At 35.2% G+C, this 16,195-nt stretch overlaps 1 protein-coding gene across 2 annotated transcripts in view; it reads right to left on the reverse strand.

Annotated features, from left to right (window-relative positions):
- LOC150102964 (rho GTPase-activating protein 44-like) overlaps positions 1 to 16,195 on the reverse strand; it is a 521,092-nt gene that overhangs the window by 177,447 nt on the left and 327,450 nt on the right. For both annotated transcript variants that reach the window (XM_090397793.1, XM_090397795.1), the window contains exons 9-10: positions 13,836 to 13,883; positions 4,858 to 4,921 (exon numbers count right to left, since the gene is read on the reverse strand). In XM_090397793.1, the coding sequence (XP_090253919.1) occupies positions 4,858 to 4,921; positions 13,836 to 13,883 (112 nt within the window). The remainder of the gene's footprint in view (positions 1 to 4,857; positions 4,922 to 13,835; positions 13,884 to 16,195) is intronic.

Here is a 16,195-nt window from a genome sequence, read left to right on the forward strand (position 1 = left end):
TGATGTAATTTTTTCATGTAGTACTGTCATATCCTGTACACCCCTTGAGGGTACATGGCAGGAATTTGATGATGATGATGATGATGATAATTTTCACTGTGGTTTATACGTGTGTTTCTTCTAATTAGTATGCTACCACATTTTCAGGCTGCCTTTAGAAGAAATCACTCAACGACTGATAAACTTTTCTACTTAACCCAGACAATTCAAGATAACTTCCAGACCAAACCTAACAAATCCAATAAGGAATACAGATTTCAGCAATGCCTTTGACAAGGTGTGGAGACAGACACTATTTTCCAAACTTTGTCATATTGGAATAGAAGGGAAAGTTCTAAACTGGATTTATGACTTTCTAACAAATAGCACAATCAAGTTAGAATAAATAATACCTTTTCCAAGAAAGTGAAAATAAGACAGGGACTCCCTGAAGGCAGCATTTTGAACCCACTCCTTTTTTCCATCTACTTAAATGACTTAGATAAAAATATAAATAAAGAAACAAAGATAGCTATGTTTGCTGATGATTTGGTCCTATTCTCAGCACACAACAACCTAAAAACAACAGAGGGTCACTTAAACAAAGCCATTGAAAGTTTATCTACATACTGTGAAAACCAAAAAATCAAAAATTTGTGTATTTACCATTAATAACCACCTCAGAAAATGGAGACCAATGATTAAGCTAAACAGTCAACTAATTACCTTTAATGAAAACCCCAAATACCTTGGAGTTACTCTGGATTCATCACTAAGCTTCAATAAACATATCAACAATGTTGCAGTCAGAGCAAAAAGAAGAATAAATATCATGAAAAGTATCTCGGGTAAAGAGTGGGGAGATGAGGAGATGATGCTAAAACCTTAAAAGTCACATACACCTCTACTATCCGACCCATAATGGAATATATTTTGGCTATCTGGATGCAAACATCACAAACCAGTTTAGACAAGTTTATAAAAATTCAGAAAAATGTAGCTAGAATCATATGTGGACTAAGGAATACAACTTCTGGAAAAATAGCAGAATTCGAATTCAACCTTGTTCCTTTAAAAATTTTGTGGCAAGAAAATCTTACTAAATTTGTAGAAAAAAGAGCCAACCTTGCACATCATAGAACAAGTGAACTTTTTAAAAATTGGCAACCAACAAACAGAATAAAGAAAAAATCAACTGCATGAAATCATGGAAAATAAAATTCCTATGGATTGTGCAAATAAAATAGCCAGCATTTCCTCCAAATCAAGACAGGAAAAATATAGTTATTACTTTTGAAATAGGGAAACATGAGAAGAAAAAAAAAGCCTAGAAAACCCTGAAATCATTAACTCTTTCAAAAATAATGGAATATGGACCTGACTCAAAAGAGATCTACACAAATGGCTCCAAAAATCTAAATGGCAATTCTGGGAGTGGTGTACTCATCTATGGCTCTCAAAATATAGAACTAAAAACAACTGACAGTATTGGATGCAACTCATACCATGCAGAATTAATAGCCATTAACATAGCAGTGCAACATTTAGATAAACAAAACCCAAAGGAGTTTATATTTTTACATCTGAAAACTCGGTTTTTTTTTTTGTTCCCCCAGAACAGGCAAACTGGTCCTGTGAACACACATGGATTACAGTTAGGAATACTTAAGACCCAGCAATGGGCCTGATTTATCAATTATATGCCAGTCCCAAGCCAAGATAAAAATGGGGGAAATTGAATGGTGCCATACATCTCCATGAAAAGAGGACTCACAGCCGTTATATCATCATACACTAAATAAATATCTTGAATTTCTGAATATAACATCCTAGTAGTGTGTCTAGTGTGCAGATAATGTCACTAGTGCCTCTCTTGCTGAATCAATCAATGTTTTCTTCAGGGTTTACCACTGAATCTCCAAGGTTCAGTTCTTGTTTTCAAACTCTCATTTTTTCTTCAATGATGTTTGTGTATTTTAGTCTACAGTTCACCTGAAAGCTGCTCAACAAGAACGTTTTAAAACTTTCTTACACACTTTCTTTTCAATGTGACATTCAACTTTATATTGTTCTAAACTAAATGGTGATCACTTTCAGTTTCAAATCCCCTATATACTGTTATGTCCTGAACCATGAAGATATCACTATCAACAATAACACAGTCAATGAGACTATTCTTATTGCTTGCATCTTCTCTCTCCATGTAAATTTGTACACATCTTTATGTTGGAACATAGTGTTAGTAATAACTAGTCCATGTTCTGAAAAGAAATCTAGATTATTATTATTATCTTTGCTCTTCTCTTCAAATTTTTCCTAAACATTTCTATATGTCTGGCACTCATTTCCTACTCTGTTTTAGATCACCAACAAGGAGATCAAAATAGATATTTTCAATGTTTTGGTGTGTCAGCTACCATCTCTAATGCCTTGAAAAATTCCTCGACTTCTTCCTTAGTAGAACTCTCTGTGGGACCACCGGCAGAAATAAGTCTCATTATCCAATTCCCCAATGTGATATTTGCCTACATCACTTTACTTGATACTGCCTGCCTCTGAAATATACAAAACTAAAATTCCTCTATATCTTCACTACTATGAGATCAAAACAGATCTCCTAGTAGTGTGTCTCTAATCCCCACATTTGTGTGGGATTAGAGGCACAATAAAGTCTCATCAAACAATTTCCCATTTTAGAACAAGACCACAGCACTCTAATTGAAACTAACTGTATCCAATTCAAAAAGTATATCTTCTTTGTTTTAGTGCTGAACATGCAATTATTTCTCCCTACTAATAACTACCTCAATTAACTCCTGATAACTACTACCTCAATATAACATCCTACAGTTACTATTTAGAATTCCTAAACTTGGTCTTGATAATGCCAGTTACCTTAATATGGTATTTCTGTAATTACTCGCTAAATTTACCTCTTTTCCTTAATGTTTCTCATTCATAATGCTTATCTTCAATGCATTTAGGCTGTGCTGATTTTCACTGTTTGGCCTAGAGTCTTGTTTAGCTAGATTTCTGCCTGCACAAACAACAGCAATAATGAGCTAGAGATCGTGCAGCCTTTCATGTAAGAGTCTGATTTAAAAAAAAAAAAAGTTACAGCCAAATACAGAATATAATGTGGTCATTCAAGTTCCATATTGCTAGCCCTAGTCAATCCTCATTCTTTCAGGATGTAGATGGATACTGAAGGAAGATGAGCAGTGGGAAATGGAAGGGAACATTGGTAAGTTCTCTACATTCCTCACAGGCCATAAGATTGTCGTCTCATGTTATCTAGGCTTTCATTAATAAACAAATATACCCCCCACATACACACACCCAAAATTAAGAACAGATTTAAAATGATACACAGTAAGTGTTGGCATATGGTGTATATGGTATCGTGTACAGACTGTGAAATTGAAAAGCATTAATTCAGCTCAGTTTTTTTTTTTTTTTGTAATAAGTAAATTAAAAAAAAATTCTTTGTCAAAATATACCGTACGTTGGGTAAAGGTTAGATAATCTGGAAATCTGTTCAAGAGACTAAACAGAGAACTTCTCTGAAGCCACTTCAGACCTCAGATGCTAGGCTGGCATTTGAATGTAATTTGACTGAAGCAGTTGTTAAATGTTTTTCTAAAAGAAAGGATAATCTACTGTCTTATTCAATAAATGATGGGTAAGGTCTTGGCAAACTCAGGAAGCTAATGGAGACAACAATGTTTAGCATATCAAGTACTTTCCAAACCATTGTAACATTTTCTGCCATTCATAAATACTAGTTTTACTTGTGGCTATACATTACCATGTTTCCGGTAATGTTTCACAAATTCTAAGTATTTTCCCCAGTTTTATGAAAATTCTTTTTCTTGATAACTCACATTTAAGAATTACCTTAAACAGTACTGGATACTTGTTAAGGTACATACACTACTGGATGATTGATACATCCTGATTGTCAGACATCTTTTACAGATAAGTAATGATACTTTCCACTACTCATAATATAGGCTACTCACAATATAAAAAGGGTATGCTTCTCGTGGTGCAATTTTCAAACTTTTGTATGGCAAGTTGTAGTTCACAGAGTGTTAAAAAAGTAACACTACCTTTTTATTAAGGTGCATCTGAAAATATTTTGTGTTTTTTCATTTTGAAAAGACTTGGAGCTTCTGTAGAAGGTGCTTAAATTTCCACTATGTTGGACAGAGCATAATTTATGGCATACTATCTTTTTGCCACAAAATAATGCAGCTCCAGGTCTTACATTAGTCTTTCAGGTGTTACTTTTTTTGGAGGGGGGGGGTACCTGTGTTCTCTTGCCAGGTCTTGGCTGACTAGACATCAGTCATGCTTGTAGAATGTCGAGCACAGTTAAGCATGGGATGAATTTCCATGGTGGGCTGGCAACCCACAACACTGTCAAAAATCCTGATGGAACTGATATACATGGCAATGCTGGTATTTTGGTGAAGTCTGGTGGGCCATACCCGGGAAATCTTAGTATCACACCTCCACGTGGATCCCCAGGAAACATGGTGTTGACAACTTTGAACTGTGATACTTGTTACCTGAACCAGTACCACAAGAGAAGCACAATTTCCCTGGCATCTTGAAAAGATCAACTGTTTCGTAGGACTGTTTTTATACCCAGACACACTATGCAAATTTATTTTTTTTATTACTCCAATAAGCAAAAATTTTTATATTCACTAGAAAATAAAATTTCTAATTGAAAATAGAATATTAATACGTACATCACCAGTGAAGAAAGTTCATTTCTAAGAAAATTTAAGTTTTAATGCAGTTATTCAACTTTTTAATTAAATCAAAATGCAGTAATTATAAATATCTAATGCTGAAAAAATTGTATACCAGCAACAATATGTGGATCCTTTATATCATCTGTAATATGAAATAACCCTGCATCAAAGGCACTCTGGAAATGAAAATAATTCTTAGGAATTGTTAGCATTTCTAAAAATATGGAAAAAAAGATGTACTGATTAAAATTTCATTAGGATAAATATAATATCTTCAAGAAAGAAATCTAATTATTAAAAAGAGATAAAATAGTAATGAGAGAAATGTGGAGAGAGAGAGAGAGTGAGATCTACAGATGGAAAACTAGAGCCATATTAGAATATAATCTGCAGAGTTTTGGGGTGGAAGATGAATTTCTTGCCTGTGAGAGACCACCATTCTGCTTATTGGAGGCTTGAACTGGTTTGAAAAAAAAAGTTCCATGATTGGTCTCTAGAGCAGGGTTTACAGATTATGTAAAAAATAGAGAATACAGAAAATGTAATAAATAGAAAATGATAAAGCAAAATTCCTTACCCCAAATTGCAGTATGACAGAAATAATGTTGGCTGAGCTGGATCATTCACAATGAATTATGACTCCATGGAGACAACAATAATCTCTTTGTAGTCCACTCTTATTAATATTGTAATTCTTTTCAGACTGTAAGACGTTATAGTAAAAAAAAATTGTACGAATTTTTTTTTTTTTTTCTTCAGTGATTCCACCCATGAAATGTTTTTGTAAACCTATGCATTAATATCATGGATGAGCTAATGACTTTTTTTGAAAATTAAATTTATATATATTTTTTTTGTATTTGCATTTATTATTTACATAGTTCAAAAAACCTGCTCTAGAGACTAAACATGAGCTTTTTTACCACTTTAAGTCTCCATAAATGATTTGGTGGTCTCACACCAGTCAACAGAATTTGAACCTGCAACCCATGAATTGAAGACAGGATAAACTAACCACTCATCCATCCAAGTTTGTATTACTCACGTGAAATTTTACAGCAGTCACTTAATTATCCAACCACAGTGGGAGTACAATTTTCTGGTGACAACTGAAAGGTTGAATGAATGAAGATACAGTTATACAGTGTTATATCAGAAGTTGATGACCTATTCAAGGGTCAGTTAATTGTAGGTTCATTCATTTGACAGTAGGATAATTGATAGACAGCCAATGGACTGTCAGAGAAACAAAAATATACTTACAAAAAAAAACTTTATTGGAAATTAAAGTACACATCTTTCACTACTTTTCTACATAATTTCTACCATTGTTCAGGCACTTATCATAATGGGGCACCAAGAGTTGTATACCTTCGTCATAGAAGGTTGCCACCTGTGACGCAAACCACATACTGATTGCTTCTTTGCCCTTGTCGTCTTGAAACCGCCAGCCAGCAAGGAAAGATTTCAGATGTTTGAGCAGGTGAAAGTCGCTTGGCGCGAGGTTAGGACTATATGGGGGATGATGGAATTGTTCCTAGCCGAAGGGGGGCGAGAAGTTGTTGTGTTATGCCGGCCGTGTGTGGCAGAGTTATCATGAATCAAGACAACATCCCTGGTAAGCATGCCATGTTGTTTATTCATGATCACACGACACAGTTTCTTAAGGGTTTGGAAGTATATATGTCGATTGTGGAACCTTGATCCAAGAAGTCTATCAACAAAATTCCTTGTCTGTCCCAAAACACAGTGCACATGATTTTCCGAGTGGAAGCCATTGTCTTCAATTTCGTCTTTACTGGTGATGAGGTGTGCCTCCACTCCATGGACTGTTGTTTTGGATTCAGAGGTTGCGCGTGACACCCAAGTCTCGTGCCTGGTGACGTCTGCTCAGGAAAGCATCACCATCCTCATGGTTGCATTTCAAGAATTCCAATGCACTGCCTAGCCGATTCATTTTGTGTTGTTCTGTAAGCAAGTTCGGCATCCAGTGTGCACACAATTTCTGATAATTCAGTTTCTTTGACACAATTTCATGAAGACATGAACGTGAAACTTCTGGAGATTGCAGTAAGAGTGACATCATAGTGAATCCTCTATTCTGTCGAATCTTCTCTTCAACTGAACGCACCAAATCGCCAGTCACTAAAGATGGTTGCCCGCTCTGTTCATCATCGTGCACACCTGTCCTTCCTTCATTAAAAGGTCTTACCCATCTTTGTACCACTGAATAACTCATTGTGTGTTCTCCATAAACCTCAATAATTTGCCAATGAATTTCAGTTGTTTTAATGTTCCTTGCATTCAAGAAACGGATAACTGACCTAATTTCACATGCGCTGGGCAATTCAATTTTACATGATGGCAGGCAATTCGATTTTCTTAGACATTATAAACATGCACCAAGAAGCGTACGTACTGTGAGAATGTCTGCAAATGGCACCAAGGCCTTGCTAAGGAATCAACAAACTCAGCAAGCATGTGCACCATTGCACTCCCAGTGCAGCAGTGAAAATATTTAAAACGGAACATACTTTCTGGCTGTGAAATCCCTCATGTATATATATATGAGGTTGGTCTGAAAAGTTCTCGGCCTTGACCATACATGGCAACACTATCAGTGCAAGATTTTTTTTTTCTAAGTTGGTACATCTGTCATAAGCATCCATGTGAAATTACCAGTCATTCTATCAAGTAGTTTGTTTTATACAGCTGTCTGAAGCAAAAGTGTTGTCTGTATCCCTTGAAATGGATAAAATTGAGTATCTTGCGGTTATAAAATTCTTTGTAAAAGAAGGGTTAATGCCAAAAGAAATTCATTCATAGTTCAAAAAAGTTTATGGGCACTCTTCTCCTTTGTTTTTGACAATTAAGAAATGGGCTGCCAACTTTAAACGTGGCCGTACCAGCCTTGAAGATGATCCACATAAAGGAAGTCCAAAAAAGTGCAACAACACCAGAAATCATTGATCAAGTGCGCGATATGTTATTGGATGACCAGCGAGTCAAAGCGCGTGAAATTGCTGAGGCTATAAGTATTTCAAAAGAACGTGTAGGATATATTTTTGCATGAAGAATTGGAAATGAAAAAGCTTTGCGCAAGATGAGTACCACGCTTGCTCCCAACAGATCAAAAACGCACTTGCACGGAGCTTCTGAACAATGTTTGGAGCATTTTAACAAGAATTAAAACTGATTCTGTGTATTGATTTATTACTATGGATGAGACTTGGATTCACCATTACACACCAGAATCCAAACAGCAGTCAAAACAGTGGTCAGAAGCCAGTTGTTCAGTGTCAAAGAAGACAAAGTTGGTTCCATCAGCAGGAAAGATCATGGCATCGGTGTTTTGGATGCTAAAGGCATTTTGTTTATGAATTATCTTGATAAGGATAAAACAACAACTGGGGAATATTATTCATATCTTTTAACAGGACTAGACGAAAAAATTGATGAGAAAAGACCCAGTTTGCAGAACAAAAAAATCAGGACTCTGTGCTTGGGCCAATGTTGTTTAATTTGAATATAAATGATATAGGAAATGGCTTAAAGGGAGATATTCAGTTGTTTGCTGATGATGCAAGGTTGTGTAGCGCAATAAAAAATCAAGCTGATGTTGAAAGTTTGCAGGATGATTTAAATAAGCTGGTAAAATGGGCAAAAGATAATGGATGTCAGTTCAATGTGGAAAAGTGTAAAGTCATGCATTTTGGGATTAAAAGATTACCAGCTGTGTACTACATTGATGGAAAGGTACTCCAAGAGATTGATGAGGCTAGGGACTTAGGGGTGTTGGTAGATAGGGAGATGAAGTTCAGAGGACACATTGCTAAGGTGTCCAAGATTGCACATAGGACTACTTGGTTGTTGAGGAACACACTGACATCCAGAGATAAAGAGGTTATTATTCCCCTTTATAAAGCACTGATACTTCCACATTTGGATTACTGTGCTCAGGTCTGGTCACCTGGATTCCTTGGAGATGAGGAGGCTGTGGAGAGGGTTCAGAGAAGAGTGACCAAGTTGGTGAGTGATATAAAAAATGCCCCCACATTGATAGATTGAGAGCTCGTGGATTGCAGAGATTGGTTGACAGGCGAAGAAGAGGGGATATGATAGAAACATTTAAATTACTGAAAGGTTTTTATGGGATTGATGCAGGGGAAATGTTTCAGCTGTGTGATAGTGATGGAAGAACAAGAGGTCATCTCTGGAAATTAAAGAAGAGTGTGGTTAACAAAGGTGTCAGAACAAGGTTTTTTGCCTGGAGGGTGGTGAATGAGTGGAATTCATTGCCTGACTTAGTTGTGAGCTCTTCATCTGTAAATGAATTCAAGAAGAGATATGACAGATATTGTTTTGCTAGTTTGGGTCTCTCGCGATGAGTCTACTGACTCCATGGAGATACCCGTAATAATAATAATAATAATAATAATCTTTCATCAGGACAATGTACCTGCCCACAAAGGTGTTTTGGCAATAGGAAAATTAAGGAATCTGCACTATGAATTGTTGGAACATCTGCCCTATTCCCCAGATTTGGCTCCCTCTGACTTCTATCTCTTCCCAAAACTAAAAATCTTCCTCGCTGGTCAGCGTTTTTCTTCGAATCAAGAGGTGATTGTAGCTAGAGGGGTATTTTTTAGATCTTTCTAAGAACCACTACAGGGACGGGATAATGATGCTGGCGTATTGCTGGAATAAATGTATTAGTCTTAAGGGAGATTATGTTGAAAAAATAAAATAATTTTGAAATTATAAATCTGTGCTTGGCCGCTCAAAGTTAGACCTGGGTTCAAGTCTAGTCACAGACTGGAGGAACTTTTTCTAAGCCTATCTTCGACCGGTTCCCGAGTTAGTCAATCTCTGGCACGGGCAAGTGGGTTTTCCCTCTTGGAAACTCGGGTTTTTCGTCCCGTAAACTCAAGAAAATCGACCGTAGTGCCCACATTATTTCAGACAATAACATATCCTATTAGGTTTAGTCACTTACAATTAGCACATACTGGTGTTATAGCAGTAAAGGGTGGACCAATTTCATAGCAGAGTGAGAGGTGGGATGAACAGATGTTGTTATGATTTTAGGATAACCATTTAACGAGCTGACTATGTATGTGTGCTGTGAAAAATAAATTTTGTGGTTTCTACTCATTTTGTAGGATTGTTTGTTGTCTTCGAGGTTGAGGGAGCAGATGTATTTGTAGAGCTTACATATATTTGCTATATCTTCTTAAAAGATCACAGATGAATGCACCAAAGCATGACAGAATAATGATGGCCAAGGTATTGTCCGGGATTCTGTGTACAAGACTTCATTATGTAGGACGTATATGACTTATTTTTTACACGTCATGTAGGTATGCTATGTAGGTAAAGAGCACAAGTGAAAGACTATCTCCAAGTGTTTTGAGAGTAACAAAATGGGGAAGAGAGAGAGAGAGCATACAACAGATGATGATGACTCTTCACCATAAAAGCTTTACTTATTCTTTTGTCAAATTTAATTTGCAATCTTCACTAAAAAAAAAACTGTGCCTAAACAGCTGAAATCTTTTACTTGTTCTATAGGTTCTCCACTGAGGATGCAGCTGAAGTTTTCCATGCTTCTACCTGTTTTCATAGTTTGGATCTTTTGATTGCTGATTTCATGCAAAATTTGTTACCAATACCATTCAATTTAGTTAGGGAAATCTGAAAACTTGCACAGGATGTGTTTAGGAGTTCATCATCTGCATAAACAAAAGCTAATTTGTTTATGCAGATGATGTTTTATACCATGACATGATGTTTTATACTGCAGACAGGTTTAATACCATGTTCTTGCATAATGTAATCAATGATGAATAAGAGTGGAGGTAATGGGCATCCTTGTATTACACCTGATTTCACGAGGGTGGTCTGAAATGTTCTTGGCCTTGACCATAGATGGCAACACTATCAGTGAAAGATTTTTTTTTCTAAGTTGGTACATCTGTCATAAGCATTCATGTGAAATTACAAGTCATTCTATCAAGTAGTTTGTATTATACAGCTGTCTGAAACAAAAGTGTTGTCTGTATCCCTTGAAATGGATAAAATTGAGTATCATATTACAAAATTCTTTGTAAAAGAAGGTTTAATGCCAAAAGAAATTCATTTGAAGTTCATAAAAGTTTATGGTCTCTCTTCTCCTTTGGTTTTGACAATTAAGAAATGGGCTGCCGAGTTTAAACATGGTCATACCAGCCTTGAAAATGATGATGATCCACGTGAAGGACGTCCAAAAAGTATAACAACACCAGAAATCATTGATCGAGTGCACAGTATTGGATGACCGGTGAGTCAAAGTGCTTGAAATTGTTGAGACTATAGGCATTTCAAAAGAATGTGTAGGATATATTTTGCATGAAGAATTACAAATGAAAAAGCTTTGTGCAAGATGGGTGTTGCATTGCTCACAGCAGATCAAAAACGCACTTACATGAAACTTCTGAACAGTGCTTGGAGTGTTTTAACAAGAATAAAACTGATTTTGTGTGTCGATTTATTACTATGGATGAGACTTGGATTCATCATTAAACACTAGAATCCAAACAGCAGTCAAAACAGTGGAGAGAAGCTGGTTGTTCAGTGCCAAAGAAAACAAAGTTGGTTCCTTCAGCAGGAAATGTTATGGTATCGGTGTTTTCAGATGCTAAAGGCATTTTGTTTATTAATTATCTGAAAGGGTAAAACAATAACCAGGGAATATTATTCCGATCTTTTAACCAGATGACAAAAAATTTCATAAGAAAAGACCTGGTTTGCAGGTCTCAGAACAGTAAAGAAGGTAGTAAATTTCCTGAAAAAAGAAGAAGGGACAGACTGTCAATGAGATGGATGGATGACTGATCTTCAACTCTGAAGATCAGTCAATCTACACAGTTGAAGCCTCCAGAAAAGCATACAACAGGACCACATGGTGAGGACAATGCACCTGCCCACAAAGATGTTTTGGCAATGGGAAAATTAAGAGATCTGCACTATGAATTGTTGTAACATCCACCCTATTTCTCAGATTTGGCTCCCTCTGACTTCTATCTCTTCCCAAAACTTCCTCGCTGGTCAGCGTTTTTCTTCGAATCAAGAGGTGATTCGAAGAGCAGCTGTAGAGCAGCTATTTTGCAGATCTTACTGAGAATCACTACAGGGATGAGATAATGACACTGGAGCACTGCTGGAATAAATATATGTCTTAAGGGAGATTATGTTGAAAAATGAAATAATTTTGAAATTATAAATTCGTTTTTTCATTGTTAGGCCAAGAACTTTTCAGATTGCCCTCGTACATCAAACCATCTTCCTTGCCAGCAAAGGTTGGTCGATTGATAGAGCCTCTGCTACTAATGGCTCACGCAAAAAGTTAAGCAAGTTTGAGTGTGGTGAGTAGTTGGAAGGGAATCAATCATTCGATGCTGTTGGCACACTCTCCCTCAATGAGTCTTTGGACTCTCTGGAGGTGCCACATAATAATAATAATAATCTTCCTTTACCTCCTTCAGTTCTAACTGCCAGAGGTAAAGTGAAATAATTGTCGTATTGTGAAAAGCTTTTCTCTGGATAGCGTGTCTCATGTTTTTTACAGATCTACAAACCTTAAGTGGAGATCTTTGTTATATTTCCATGATTTTTCAACTATTTGTTGCAAAGTGAAAATCTGATCCTGACAACCTCTATTTGGCCAGAATCCAGCTTCTTTTCACATATGCATGCCTTACCTGGAACACTTAGAGAAATTCTGTAATTCTTACATGCAGCTTTATTCCCTTTTTTATAGATTAGTACTATAAGAGCTCCATTCCAATCATCTGGAATTCAACCTTCTGACCAGGCCCTCTGAATTATGCATCATAGACACTGCAAAACTTTTATACCTCCATATTTGAGCATTTCTGATCAAATATAATATATTCCAGCTGCCTTTTCTGTATTTCAAGTTTCTGATGGATTTTTCTGCCTCAGGTACTGATATGTACTCCTTTTTGCATTCCTCTTGAAAATTTACTATTACCGTTCTGTTATTGTTTGTCTCGTTTAATAATCTTTCAAAGTACTTACTCTAGACATCTAGGATATCCTTATTTTCAGTTTTAATGACACCTTTTATCATCTTTGATTCCTTTTACAGTACTCTTTCCTCCATTTCTAAGCTTTTTCTTTTCACTAGTCTCCAGAACATTTTGCCATCATTCTGATATTTATCTTCTATATTCTTACCCAAGTCTTCCATGACTTTTGTTACATTAATTTTATACATAGCTTAACTCTCTTATATGGCTATATATATAATTATGAAATACCTTGCTAGTGCAAATGGCTGATTAACAGAAAAAAATAAGGTGCTTGAAAAATTGTTGATTCCAAAATATGAATTTCAACAAAATAAGTTTAGCCACAGTGGATTAACTGGTGTGTAGATAGATGGACAAATAAAATTATTCTAAGAGGTGCTCAAACATTATGCAAAACAGAGCTAAAAATTTTATTTATCTGATTTTATTTTAATTTTTGATATCTAATGTAGATGAAGTTATTCCCCTGAGGTTGATAGGGCATATTATATCACACGCTTTCAATTTGTTTCTTGTTTGTTCTTATATTATCTCTTCCTACTGTATCAAAAATGGCTATGAAATACAGCTGAAATTCTTCAAAAATAAGTAATATATTTACATAAGTGACATCCATAGTTATTTATTATTATTATAATGGTTTATAGTTAGGTCTTGGTTTTCAAGACATTTAATATCACTGCCAAACATGAGAGGCTTGGCAGCTGCTCATGTGTGGGAGTGATATAATTAATTTCCCATGAAATAATTTAAAAAAGGAGAAAAATGTTTAGAAGAGAAAGTGGTGACTGAATAGAATACATTGCTAAAAATCATTGCAGAGAGAATGGTGAAGAAAACCAAGGTATGAAATAACAGGCTAGATGGTGTTTAGAGTGATTCTGTTACAAAGAGTTCTTTCATCTTTTTATAAAATGGTCAAGGTTTTTTTTATGAATAAAAAGGGTAACAAAAAAAATCTGGTATTCTACAATAACAAAAGCCCAGAAAAACTTACTTTTAGCTTTTTAATTTTAGGTATGCTACCTCCTATACGAAAGAGGCCCTAAAGAATAAACAGCATTTTTTAAAGGAATGAATAAGTACAATAAATACTAACAATTACAATAAATAATTGTATAGGTTATATTTAATTAATATTATATAACCTATACAATATCCAATTATACATTTTTCAATCTGTATTACAAATCAGTCATCACTGTCTAATGGTTAACTGATGATAGGCTAGTAGTTGGTAACCTACTGTCGATCAACAATTTAGTAGATATGACCAGTTTATAGTATACAATGCAAAATGTATGTCATTTTACAGTGTATATAATCTGTGTATTTTTGTGTATTTAATTATACGAGATGATTCTATTAGGAAAACAATTAACACTTCCTATTTTTTAAATGAAATCTCGAAAAAGAATGCCAGTAAATAGTTAAAATTTTCCTGTAATCATATACATGAAACAGCACTCAGTACTAGTTCTATAAAAAATAAATTATTATATCACTTAAATTAATGCTCCAGATTCAAATGATCAACCAAAACAAAATACCTGTTAAGCATAAAAACTCCAAACAAATAATTGCGTTTGATATAATAGTGAAATACGTAACCAGTTTCTAAATACAGTAGTCTTTATCCCATATAAAACTTTTTGACTTGCATTGTGTTGTGAACCCGAAAGATGGTGAACTATGCCAGGACAGGACGAAGCCAGAGGAAACTCTGGTGGCGGTCCACAGTGGTTCTGATGTGCAAATCGATTGTCAGACCCAGGTATATGGGCGAAAGACTAATTGAATCATCTAGTAGCTTGTTCCCTTCGAAGTTTCCCTCAGGATAGCTAGTGCTCAAGGGAATCAGTCTCATCCAGTAAAGCGAATGATTAGAGGCCTTGGGACCGAAATGACCTCAACCTATTCTTAAACTTTAAATGAGTGAGAAGTCCAGCTTGTATTTAGCACTTCCATAGTGCAACTGGAAGGAAGACAGTAAAAGGCCTAAGTTTGATTCTTGTTGTGACGAGAGGAATCTTTATAAGGACTTCTTCAATTAAAGGTGAGTTAGCTGATATTATACGGAAGTAGCAAGGTTTTTCCTCCCGGAAACTTAAGTTTTTCATCCTGCATACAGACAAATTGGCACTTCAGAACACACGCAATTTACAGATAAAAAATACTAGTTACAGTGGTGGTGTGCAGTAGATGGCACTGATGTAGATGATTGGTTGTACAGTGGATGATTGTAGTGGTGAGGATGGTGAGTTGCACAGTGGGTGTTCTCTCGTGATGAGCCTACAGATTCCTTGGAGGTGTCATGAATAATAATAATAATAATAATAATAATAATAATAATAATTGAAATTGACAAGATTTTCTGAAGCTCACTGGAGAGTGACTTAGAGATCAGAGCAAAAGGTATTAGGAGAATAATGTACTGTTAGTTGTTGTGATTTGTCTGGTGCAAAGTTTGTCAAGAGAGGAGGAGCAGGAGCGAAGTGCACTATTATGAAACTGTGTATTGGAGTGATGGTCAACTGGAATAAATCACTGATATATAGAAGGAAGAGGGTGAGTGATGGAATCCCTGCATTAGTTACATGATTAGAAGATAAGGAATCATTCACCATCACACATAGTGCACATCCAGTCAGAAAGCTGGCAACCCAGTTATAGTGTTCTGACTGGACATTCGAATGGTAACAACCTTCAAACTAACAAATTTATGCTTATTACATAAGGTAAATACAACTTATAATTTAATTTTAAAATGTAACTATTTTTTATAAAATAAATGAATAATGTTCTGAACATAACCTCCAAAGAATGTACAACTGTTAACTTTGATTAAAACATATTATCATCACTACTAAAATGTTTATGTTTTTAATTTAAAAATTTAATACTTGTAATTAAAAATATATATATATAATAAGAAATCTTTAATATATATTTCAAATTTAGCAATGCTGTGTGTTCAGTCAGCAAACTGAACATAAAAGTGAAATTACATGGTGGCGGTACAAGTTAAATTCTTTTAACTTGTACCGCCACCATGTAATTTCACTTTTACATTCAGTTTTATGTTCAGTTGTCATATCTCCTTCAAAATGTTAACAAAGCATCCCTCCATAGGGAAGTGTTCTTTCCCTGATAAAATTGTTACTTAATAATTAAATTAAATAAAGAATTAATTAGATAATCTTAATATATATATGAAAGAATGATCATTAACTCGGCTAACATACATATTTTTATGAAGAATTGAATGACTAGAACCGAGATTTAAGTAAAAACGTTTTAATACTTTGTTATTATATTTACTAATTTATTATTATCATAAAGCTAAATTAGACCTAC

The sequence above is a fragment of the Typopeltis vanoorti genome, chromosome 9 (genome assembly GCF_054136105.1).
Source record: "Typopeltis vanoorti isolate ZY-2024b chromosome 9, IOZ_Tvanoo_1.0, whole genome shotgun sequence".
NCBI lineage: Eukaryota > Metazoa > Arthropoda > Arachnida > Uropygi > Thelyphonidae > Typopeltis > Typopeltis vanoorti.